General features: G+C 35.9%; 1 protein-coding gene across 4 annotated transcripts in view; it reads right to left on the bottom strand.

The window, feature by feature from the left end:
- LOC143039930 (unconventional myosin-Ie-like) overlaps positions 1-12,356 on the bottom strand; it is a 409,114-nt gene that overhangs the window by 128,069 nt on the left and 268,689 nt on the right. For all 4 annotated transcript variants that reach the window (XM_076210332.1, XM_076210333.1, XM_076210334.1 and 1 more), the window contains 3 exons: positions 4,394-4,590; positions 777-962; positions 193-360 (listed from right to left, as the gene is read on the bottom strand). In XM_076210332.1, coding sequence (XP_076066447.1) covers positions 193-360; positions 777-962; positions 4,394-4,590 — 551 coding nt within the window. The remainder of the gene's footprint in view (positions 1-192; positions 361-776; positions 963-4,393; positions 4,591-12,356) is intronic.

The following is a 12,356-nucleotide window of genomic DNA, read 5'->3' as shown; positions in this document are numbered from 1 at the left end:
TATATATATATATATATATATATATATATATATATATATATATATATATATATATATTAGCATACTGTGGAACTACACTACATTATAAAGAAAATACTTACAGGCTAAATATAAAGAAAATAGTTTTTATGCATTATACTACAGATAAAATAACCAAAATATATATCATTCAAGGCCTTTAAAAATATATACCTGAGAACCCATCTTCCTTTTGAAATCTTCATCAGCTCCTTCACTCACTGCATTCATTGTAGCACAAGTATCATCTAATACACACATGATACCAGGAGGCTTCTTACTTTCAATCAAGTCACACACAATTTTGTTGTTGAAATATTTGATAGGTGTCCAATGAATACCCTGTGAATCAATTATCTTTAAATATCTCCTACTAATAAATCATCATGTTACATAAATTATTACTGTCTTCAGATGTTTGAGAGATATGGATAAGATTGATAAAAAAAAAAGACCTATTAGTATGGGATGAAAAAATATCAAGGACATAGCAAGAAATTCATGAGGCCAGAATACTTGAAGGACATTAATACAGTTTTTCACACAGATGTATAAATTTGTGAAAAAAAATAATAAAACTTGTCCAAATGAATGAATTTAAAGAAAAGACTGATAATTGCAAATACTGAGACAAGACTAGAGAAATATATCTCTTATCCTGTATATTACAATTTGACAAATACAAATGTGTGTATATAGGCCTAGTATATGCATGGCTCTGTTGAGTTCTCTTATGGAAATAAATTTGATCTACTCACCTCAGCGTTATATTCTTCTTGTTCACTCTTTAAGGTAAGCTCAATGAAAATCTGCTGGAGTTTTTCATTAACATAGTTAATACAAAACTGTTCAAAGCCATTGCGGGAAAATATTTCAAAACCATAAATATCAAGAATACCAATGTCCAGTCCTGTTGAATCTGTTTCCATTGCTTTATTGACAGTCTGCAAAAGAAAGAAAAATTAATAAGAAGTATCATGATTGGGGCATTGGAAAAGAGGGAGATGTCTGTTGAGGAATGAAGGGAGAAGACAGAAGATAGGAGAGAGTGTCATGATATTTCATGTGTCATGATGTGTCACAATACACAAGGATGTGCAAGAAATGCAATAGTTTGTAGCTTATGTAAGTTGTGTTATGTAAATATTAGTCCTCATATGCCTTGCAAGAGTTATATAACATTGTAACTGCCTTTAATAGCTATATTATGATGCAAATACATAAACTAATGTTGAATTCAAACATTACCAGGTTATCTTAAGCTAGATAATGAAATATAGGACTATAAAAATTGGTTACTTGTGGTAAAATTACCAGTTGCAGGAAATTTGCTGTGTAGTATGGCAGAGGAGTACACAAATGGAACAATTTGCTGAAAGGGTCAAAGGTCACTGCAACAACAATGGCACAGGAAAGTGGCATCATCTCAAATCATGCTAAATTCTTAACAAGATTCAAATAGATAGCAAATGATAAATTGTAAACCTTCTTTACACAAAAATACAGTGGAAGGAATGTGTGAACCCAGGTAAAAATTAATATAGACTAGGCCTATAGATGTAGCTAAATGGCACCTACCATTGGCACTTGTATGTGCCACACATAAAAAGGAAGGTTGTGTGCTATACTAACCCACAGTTCACATTCATGCCCTCAATCAAACCCTTTCATACTTTTTTGTAAGTTTATTTTGTATGTACTTTATATCATGTAAGTAAAATAGTTATATTTTGCATTTCGCCTTTATTTCATATCCAGTGTAAGATAGAAAATCTCCCAACAAAAGGCATAAAGCATGCTGGTAATTGGATTGATAGAACTGATCAAATCATGGCCAGGTTTGATACAGCAAATCAAAAACAACAGACCAAATTGTGACATGAGTGAAGAATGTTTGTGTATAGAAGATGCTGGGATGCATAGAGGCAAGTGGGTGGGGGATGGGGGTGGAGGGAGTATGTATTTACCTAGTTATATCTACCTAGTCGTATTATACGGTAAGGGAGCTATGCTTGTGGTGACCCGTCTTTGTATCTTTCTGCATCAAGTTTTTTCTTAAAATCTTGAATAGTGTTTGCACACACTGTTTCTTTATCTGAATTATTCCAGGTAGAGCGAGTCCTCCTTATATGGTAATTCTTTATCCAATAAATTCACAGTTATGGTATTTGGTAATTACTACCCTCGATTCTATTTACGGTAAGAAAAATTCACAGATACGGTATCTGCTCATGTTTTGAAGAGGAAAGAGTAGGGAGAAGGTACATCTGCCATATCCTATCATTACATGTTATAATGAGTTTGGCATACAGTAATTTCAATTTGCGGTAAGGTTTTCAGGAACACATATATACCATATAACGAGGACTTACTGTATCCATTACTCTATGTGGGAAGCTATTTTTTTCAGATCTCTTCTATAGTTATCCTTTTCGAGTTTCTTTTCATGTCCTCTTGTTTTTCCATTGTCCCATTTCAGTAAATCATTCCTATCTAGGATTTCCATTCCTTTCATGATTCTATAGATAGTCAGCAGATCTCCTCTTTATCTTTTGTTCCAAAAGAGTTGGTAATTCCAATTTGGACAATCTTTGTTCATATGTCATTTTGGAAAGAGTTGGTGTCAACTTTGTCATTGCTCTTTGTATTCTTTCTAATTTCTTTATACCCTTTTTAGTACTGGGTGTCTATAGTGTTGCTGTGCGCTCCAGTTTTGGTGTTATTAGTGTAACTAATATTTTTTTAATCATTTCCTCATCCAAGTAGTCAAATGCCACTTTCATTGACCTTAATAGGTTGAAGGTTTCTTCAACTATTTTATTGATATGTTTGTCCGGTGTCATGTCTTCGCTGATTATTACTCCAAAATCTCTTTCAGAGTTCACTTTTTTGACTTCTTCACCAATTTTATAATTTCTTGATATTCTGTTTTTACTTTTCCCAAACTCCATTATACTACATTTCTTGATATTGAATTTCACTTTCCACTTTTGAGTCCATTTCCAGATTTTGTCCAGGTCTAACTGTAATGATTCACAATCCTCTTCTGTTCTTACTTTTAGTATTTCTGCATCATCTGCAAAGAAATTCATTTAACACTCTACTCCTTCATCCATGTCATTTATATATATGGCAAACATGACTGGAGCCAGTACTGAACCTTGGGGGACACCACTTATCCTTTCTTCCCAATTCAAGCATTTATCTCTAATTACTACCCTCATTTTTCTCCCAGTCAGGAAGTCTTCCATCCATTCCAATAATTTTCCTCTGGTGCCACCTATTGATTCTATTTTTCTTATTAGTTTCTTGTGTGGTACATTATCAAATGCTTTTTGTAGGTCTAGAAAGGCACAGTCTGCCCATCCATCCCTTTCTTGTATTATTTCTATTAGTTTCGAATAGAAGTAGATCAAGTTTGTTGTACATGATCTTTCTTGTCTAAATACAAATTGGTTTGGATTTAGTATAGTTTTTTCTTCCAGATGTTTAACCCATCTACTTTTGATAACTTTTTCACATACTTTTGCTACTGTGCTTGGTTGGATTTTCCTTGTTTCCTCCTTTTTGCATTTTTCCAGTCCTGTGGTACCTTTCCTTCTTTGAGTGAGTATTTAATTATATTGTATATTCTATCTGTTAACTTAGTATCCAATTTGCAATTCCATCTGGACCATGTGATTTTCTGACATCAAAGTTTTTTATTTGGTTGCTGATTTCCTTCTGTGTTACAGTTATTTCCTTCATTGAGGGGGATTTCTCTCTCTATTCCCTCCCAGTTAGGTGAGTTCTCAATTGTGAATACCGATTTGAAATTATTTCTCATAATTTCTGCCATTTCTAGTTCTGTGTATTCATAAATTCCCTGGTGCAGCTTTTCTATTTCTTGTTTACCATTTACATACCTGTAAAATAGTTTAGGTTGTTCCATGCATTTTTCTATTATTTTTTTCATGTGTGAATGATATTTTGATGTGGCCTGAAAGGATTCTCCCCGTCTTCTCTTTTCTACATGAGGGGACAGAGAAGGTGGCGTTTGCTGATTAAATGAAGCAGCCTTGCTGTGGATGTGCAGTGACTTGCTGCATTGCTTCTGACCCAGGGCAATGGGTGAGATGCACGGATGACCCATTATCCAGAAGGAACCAAGAAAAGAGAGAGGGAGGGATGGTGAATGAGAGTGGAGTATGTGGGAGTGAAATGGGTGTGAGTGGATTTATGCCAATTGACTTTGGCTACCTCCCTTGGTATATGTATCATGATTGAATTACAAAAAATGGGAAAATATGTAACAACTTTTTTGTTTTCAGATTCATTTACATTAAATGAAAAAAATAATTACCATACCTTCATTATAAATAATTAATCAACGTACCTTCACAACATAATCAAACATGCGAGCATAAAGGCTCTTTGCCCATGCATCCCTTGCAAATTGTGCTTGTTCTACATTGTTGGTTACTTCTACTTTTTCTGATTTCCCACCCCAGTGGCTGTAAAATGTCCGACCTTTCAACTTTGCTTCTAGTTGTTCAGAATTAATTCCCAAAAGATAAGCAGGGAACTCGAGATCTGTTGGAAAGAAATAATTATGAAAATAGAATTATAATAATAATATCAATAATAACAATAATCTCAATCTATTTACTAAATATCTATATATAAAATAGAGGTAGGAGTGGAAGAGGAATGGGGTGTTTCAAGGAGGAAGTGACAAGGTGTACAAAGATGGTATGTGGAGCAAGGAGAATGGGAGGGAATAGAAGGAAAGGTTGTGAATGGTGAGATGATGAAGTGAAGATTTCAGGGATTGGTTGCAAAGTAGAACAAGAAAAACATATGAGAGGTACAAAAAAATAAATAAATAAATAAATAAATAAATAAATAAATAAATAAAAGGCAGCAAAATATAAGATAAAGAAGGCAAGGAGAGCAGATATAAAATGAAGGCGTATGAATTTTTTTGCATGAATTTTTTTTTTAAAGTAATAAAATGATGTTTTGGAATAAAGTTAAGAGAGGAAGGAGAGGTGAGTGAAGTAGAGAAGAAAAGGTAAAAGGCACAGATGGACAGATGTTAATGGAAGAGGATGCAGTAAGGGGAAGATGGGTAGAGTATTTTAGAGAGCTGTTGAATGTGGAGGAGGATAGGGGGGATTGGTGGTAGCAGAAAGTGAGATGAGACACAACGAAGTCAATCTAAGATAGGAGGTAGAGTTTCATGGTGTCGAGGAATCCCCACAGGTAAGGGACAGACATTATAGTATAGAGCAGCATTTCCCAACCTTTTCCGACCATAGCACCCCCTGTTGTCATGTCTAAGTAGTCCAGCACCCCTATCTTGTTATTAGAAGGATAAAAGAAAGTGAAGTGTACTGCTTGATGATTTATTTTCTTGATTCCTTAGAACTGAAACAAATTGACAATATTGTTTGTAGAAGAAATAAGAACACCCTAGAAAAATAAAATAGCATGGAAAAGGTCAAATATGCACAACTAGGTAATCAATGATACATATATCAATGTGATTTTTGTGTGCATCACTTCCCAGCACCCCCTATAATTGATTTCAGCACCCCCAGGGGGTGCTAGCACCCCAGGTTGGGAAACGCTGGTATAGAATATAACTGGAGTGAAAATAGGATAGGTCAAGGATTACCAAGAGTAAGAGAGAGATATTACAAGGAGGAAGTTAGAATTGAAAATGAAAGACTTCCACAGGGAAGAGGAAGACATTATGACAAGGTAGAAGATAGGAGTGAAAATAGAATAAGTAGGGAACCTTGAGCTGCATCACATAATAAGGTCTCCCCTAGATGGGGTCAGAGTCTTGAAGGGATACATTTAGGGTTGGAGAAGGACAGCCTGCACAATGGTCAACTTTAGTGAGTAGTGAAGGAAGTGTAGAGGATGTTATCATAAAAGCAAGTCAACTTAACCCCAAATTTAGTAAAAGGAAACCAGAATTGTTCTTTTCCATTTGAAGGTATAGTGAAACAATTGGAATGGAAAGGGATCTCTGGTCAGCAAAATTAAGATCTAGCTTACACAGAAAAGCATTATATGTATACATGGTATTTGATATTTACCTAGTTGTATTTACCTAGTTGTATTTTACGGGAAGGGGAGCTATGCTCGTGGTGTCCCGTCTTCATATCTCATTTTATCTAAACTATTTTTAAATTTATGTATTGTTTTTGCACACACCACTTTCTCATCTAACTTGTTCCAACTGTCTATTACTCTGTGAGGAAAGCTGTTCTTTTTCACATCTCTTGTATGGCTGTCTTTCTTGATTTTCTTTCCATGTCCTCTTGTATTTCTATCATCCCATTTTATCAGATTCTATCAATAATTTCTATGCCTTTCATGATTCTGTAAATAGCTATCAAATCTCCTCTCTCTCTTCTTTGATCTAGTGTCTGTAGCTCAAGTTTTTCTAGTCTCTCTTCATATGATAGTTTTGAGAGTGTTGGTGCAAATTTTGTAATTGCTCTTTGTATTCTTTCAAGTTTTTTTATACATTTTTTTGTACTTGGTGACCATATCGTTGCTGCATATGTCTTGGTCTTATCAGAGTGATTAGTATTTTCTTCACCATTTCTTCATCCAGGTATGTAAATGCCACTTTGATTGTTCTTATTAAGTTATAAGTTTCTCCAAAAATCTTATTTATATGTTTCTCAGGTGACATATTATTCATAACAATGACTCCCAGGTCCTTCTCATTTTCTACTTTTTTTATTCCTTCTTCTCCCAATTTATATGATCCTGTTATTCCGTTTTTGCTTTTTCCAAATTCCATTATACTACACTTTTTAGTGTTGAATTCCATCTCCCACTTCCTACTCCATTCCTGTACTTTATTTAGATCACTCTGTAGTGACTCACAATCTTCTTCCGTGTTCACTACAATCTTCTTCCGTGTTCACTAGAGATGGTATATATGATTATGATCAGATTAAGAGCAAAATATTAAAGGCATACAAGATTTCTCCAGAGTATTTCTGAAAGAAATTCAGAGGTTAGGAAAGATATTGGTTATGGATATATGGATCTAGCCAGGAATGTGAGAAGTAACCTAGATGAATTGATGTGTGTGGAAAATTAGATACCTATTGAGATCTTGGAGGTGATAGCAATTGAACAATTCCTTTACTTACTGAACAATGAGAATAGGCTATATGTAACCATGTTTTGTGGAAAATTTTGTATTAAGAACAAATGAAAATAGGAAGAAAAGCGTGATACAAACTCAGAGGAGTAAGAACAGAGGTATTTACCTAGCTATGCTTATGGTAACCTGTCTTTGTAGCTTTCAGCATCAAGTTTTTTCTTAAAATCTTGAATAGTAATTGCACACACTGTTTCTTTACCTAAGTTATTCCAGATATCCAGCACTCTGTGTGGGAAGCTATTTTTTTCAGATCTCTTCTATAGTTATCCTTTTTGAGTTTCTTTTCATGACCTCTTGTTTTTCCATTGTCATTTTTTAGTAAATCATTCCTATCAAGGATTTCCATCCTTTTCATGATTCTATAGTCAGTAGATTACCTCTTTCTCTTCTCTGCTCCAGTGTTGGTAGTTCCAATTTGGATAATCTTTGTTCGTATGTTAATTTGGAAAGAGCTGGTGTCAACTTTGTCGTTGCTCTCTGTATTCTTTCTAATTTCCTTATACTCTTTTTAGTACTGGGTGTCCATAGTGTTGCTGTGTATTCCAGTTTTGGTCTTATTAACATAATATTTTTTTAATAATTTCTTCTTCCAAGTAGTCAAATGCCACTTTCATTGACCTTAATAGGTTGAAGGTTTCTCCGACTATTTTGTTGATATGTTTATCCAGTGTGATGTCTTCGCTGATTATTACTCCAAAGTCTCTTTCCGAGTTCACTTTTTTTATTTCCTCTTCACCAATTTTATAATTTCTTGATATTCTATTTTTACTTTTTCCGAACTCCATTATACTACATTTCTTGATATTGAAGTTCACTTCCCACTTTTGAGCCCATTTCTAGATTTTGTCCAGGCCTGATTGTAATGAATCACAGTCCTCCTCTGTTCTTACTTTCTTTAGTAGTTTTGCACCATCTGCGAAGAAATTCATATAACATTCAACTCCTTCTTCCATGTTATTTATATATATGGTGAACATGATTGGAGCTAGCACCGACCCCTGTGGGACACCACCTATAATTTCTTCCCACTTTGAGTGCTTATGCAATTCTGAGTCAGAGATATGTGAGGCCACAAGTAGAGGATAGTTGGAGAAAACCAGTCCAGTGTTTTAGCTGAGGGAGAATAAGGCATAGAACTCAGGATTGTTATGCTAAGCCAAATGGACAGATGTACAGGGAGGAAATGGGAAATAACCAAACCAGGCAGGAGATAATGTGTGTAGAAGGAAACAGGAGGTATCTGAATCAAAGTAGATGTTATACCCATGGGAATTATGGTCATGGGATGGAAAATTGCCCTGGGGGAAATGGAAACATTGGGGACACACAAGACTGGAGACAAGAAAAGGACAACAGCAAGACAAAGGAGAAGGAAGTAGCAGGCAAGAAGGATGATAGCAATTGCTGTGTAGGTGAAAGTAGGTTAGACAAGATGGAAAATACAGGAGTCAGCCAAGAGTGGTTACCTTATGTGAAAGATGCCAAGATAGGAATAAAGGAAAGTGAAAGAAAGTATGCGGTCAAGGCTCTGTGAGACACAGGGACATCCCACACCATTGTGCGGCCAAATGTGATACCAGGATTAGAAAATAGGCACATAGGTCAGTTCACCATGGGATTAGCCAGAGGAGTGACAACATTAGCACCCATAGCTAAGGTATTACTTGAAATAGATGGTCAGACAGTGAGCATTGAAGTAGGAGTAGTGGAACTTCCAGTGAAAGGAATAGACATCCCCCTCAGGAATGATGTAGGTGAGATAGTCCAGATTCATGACAGTAAGTGACCCCATGACCAGACAATGACGAAGCTGACATGGAGGATCCAGTGGCAGTCATCACCAGATCTCAAGCCAACAAAAGCACAAGAGGAAGATGAACAAGGTGATGACAACCTAAATCCCCTGTTTGAAGCAGATGTTGCAGACAAGATCCTGGAGTAGTCACAAGATGAACTTAGCATGGAAGAGAAGTAGGTAGCAACAGATCTAGGAGACCAGGGAGATGACACCTAAGCAGAAGAAATGATCTTTGAGAAAGCCATAGATAGAGAAGAACTCATCTGACTACAACATGAGGACCTGGAGCTGGAGGAGGTGCACCAAGCAGCTGAGGAGGAGCAGGAAGAGGAATATGGCAAAACCAAGTTCATTATGGAAGATGGTGTAGTTCTGAGAAAATATAAGGCACCAGAAAAGGTAGATGTTGTACCCAAATCATAGTTCCACAGAAGATTATGGAGAAGATTGTGAGGCTAGCTCATGTGACTACATGTGCCTACCTTGGAATCACCAAGACTAGCCAATTAGTCTTAAACCATTTTTTTGTCCTTGTGTGTCAGAAGATGTTATGAGGATAGTCAAGTGATGTATTGTGTGTCAAGTGACAGGGAAGCCTAATGACACTCCCAAGAAGGTACCTATGTGCCAAGTTCCTGTTATTTAGGAACATTTTGGTAAAGTGATTGTTGATTGTGTGGGACCTCTCCCAAAAACTAAGTCTGGGAAGTAATTTCTTCTCACCATAATTTGTCAAGCAACACAGTATGCTGAAGTGATACCCCTACTGAACACAAAGGCCAGGACAATCACCAAGGCCTTAATCTCTTACTTTAGTAAGATGAACATGCCCCAGGAAGCACAAATGGACAGAGGCATTTACATTTTAAGTGGGATATCCAATGGGACCCTGGAAGGCTTCAATATAAAGCATGTAATCGTGTCAGCATTTCACCCCCAATGTCAAGGGAGTCTTGAGAGGTTCCACAGAACTTTAAAACACATGATCAGAGCATGTATGTTAAAGTTTGAGAAGGATTGGGATGAAGGCATAGACTTATTGTTATACGTCACTAAAATAATTATACACAAGGGTCTAGGATTTTCTCCTTTTTACCCGATGTTTGGTAGAACCCAGCGAGAACCCCTTGCATCCTTATATGAGATGATGTTGAAGAAGTCAAAAGGAAGTACCCCTTACACAAAGCTTGTATGTACCAACTTCAAGATGCTGAGGAAAATTAGGCAGATACATACATACACATACCAAATGCTTTTTTCCCCCTTATAAGGAAGGTAGTAAAAAAACAAAGGCATAAAAACCACTCCCATTGATTCCATCCCTATCACACACCACTCCCCTCCACCCTCTTCCCTCCCTCTTATCTTGGCACCTCCTGGATAACAGGTCATCCCTGCATCTTGTCCACTGCCCTGGATCAGAAGCAGTGTCACAAGACACAACACATCCACAGCAAGGTCGCTTCATTAAATCGGCAACCCCTCCTCTCCATCCCTTCATGCAGTAAATGAGAAGATGGGGAGAAATCCCTTCAAGCTGCATCAATTTTTTTTTCACACATACTCCCTCACCCCCATCCCCCACCCATTCCACCTCATGCTTCACAACAATTTAATTAAAATTTAATTAAAAATAGGCAGATAGCTAGGAAAAATCTAGAAAAATTACAAAAATCCACAAAGTTTATTATGATAGGAAGGCAATTAGGAGAGAGCTAAATGTTAGGAATTATGTATTGTTATTTCCCCAGAAAACCTCACTGCATCCAAAGTACAAGGGATTGTTTAAGGTGCTGGAGAGAAAGAGTGGAAATAGCTATGTGATTAGGAATCTGATGAGGAGATCAGGTGTGCAACAAGCATACATAAATTTATTGAAGGAATACCATGGGAGTGTGGAGGAGGAAGCACTTGGTATGACTGAGACAGGACAAGATGGAAACTTTGATTCAGATGTTGGGAATCTAAATTTCTTTTATGATTTGGACAGGTCAAACATACATACATACATCCAGAATACATAATGACTCAGTGGATAAAGGAAAATACCAGATACAGAGGTAGTGAAGAACCATCAAGGCTGGATTTAATACTTACGACAGAGCCTGAAATTGTCAATAAAATTGATTATAAAACTCCAATAGGAAAGAGTGACCATGTACTAATAGAATTTGAGTTGAAAGAGCAAATGAATCAAAGCAGAAATGATAAACATAGAATAGGAAGACTAATGTACAACATAACAAATTTTGAGAAACTCAAAAAATTATTTTGTAACGCGAACTGGGAAAAATTCCTAAATGAAGAAACAGGGATGGAAGAGAAATGGAATATACTGAAAGAAATTCATAATGAGGGAGTGAATAAATATGTACAACAAAAATGGAAAGAACATACATAAAAAGCTAGTGCAACAAAAGATGCATTGAGGCTAAGGATAAAAGAGACAAAGGTTAAAAGAAATGGAAAAAGAGACAAGAAAACAAGCAAATGGCTAATGTACATTAAACTAAGAAATGATTATGTAAACATATGCAGAGATGACAAGAGAAACTATGAAAAAAATAATAGAAAAATGCAAGGAAGAACCCAAACTGTAAATGTCTGCTATGTCTATTCAACTCACTAGCTAACAAACGGGTGAAAGACTTCCTGACTGGGAGGAAAATGAGAGTAGTAATTAGAGATAAATTCTCAAATTGGGAAGAAATGATAAATTCTCAAATTGGGAAGAACAAATGGATGAAAGACTTCCTGACTGGGAGGAAAATGAGAGTAGTAATTAGAGATAAATTCTCAAATTGGGAAGAAATTATAAATTCTCAAATTGGGAAGAAATGATAAGTGGTGTCTTGCAGGGATCCATATTGGCCCTGATCATGTTTGCCATATACATAAATGACATGGATGAAGGAGTAGAGTGTTATATGAATTTCTTTGCAGACAATGCAAAAATACTAAAGAGAGTAAAAACTGAGGAGGATTGGAACTCATTACAACAAGACTTGGACAAGATCTGGAAATGGACACAAAAGAGGGAAGTGAAATTCAATATAAAAAAATGTAGTATAATGGAATTTGGAAAAAGTAAAAACAGAATATCGTGAGATTATAAAATTGGTGAAGAAGAGGTAAAAAAAAGTATACTTGACACCGATAAGCATATTAAAAAAATAGTCAGAGAAACCTACAATTTATTGAGGTCAATAGAAATGGCATTTGCCTATTTGGACGAGGAAATAAAAAAAAATTAATTACACTAATAAGACCAAAACTTGATTATGCAGCAACACTATGGACTCCCAGTACCAAAAAGAATATAAAAAAATTAGAAAGAATACAAAGAGCAACAACAAAACTGGC

This window comes from Oratosquilla oratoria, chromosome 27 (genome assembly GCF_046742065.1).
Source record: "Oratosquilla oratoria isolate Oo_2021 chromosome 27, ASM4674206v1, whole genome shotgun sequence".
NCBI lineage: Eukaryota > Metazoa > Arthropoda > Malacostraca > Stomatopoda > Squillidae > Oratosquilla > Oratosquilla oratoria.
This window is presented reverse-complemented; position numbering and strand designations above follow the sequence as displayed.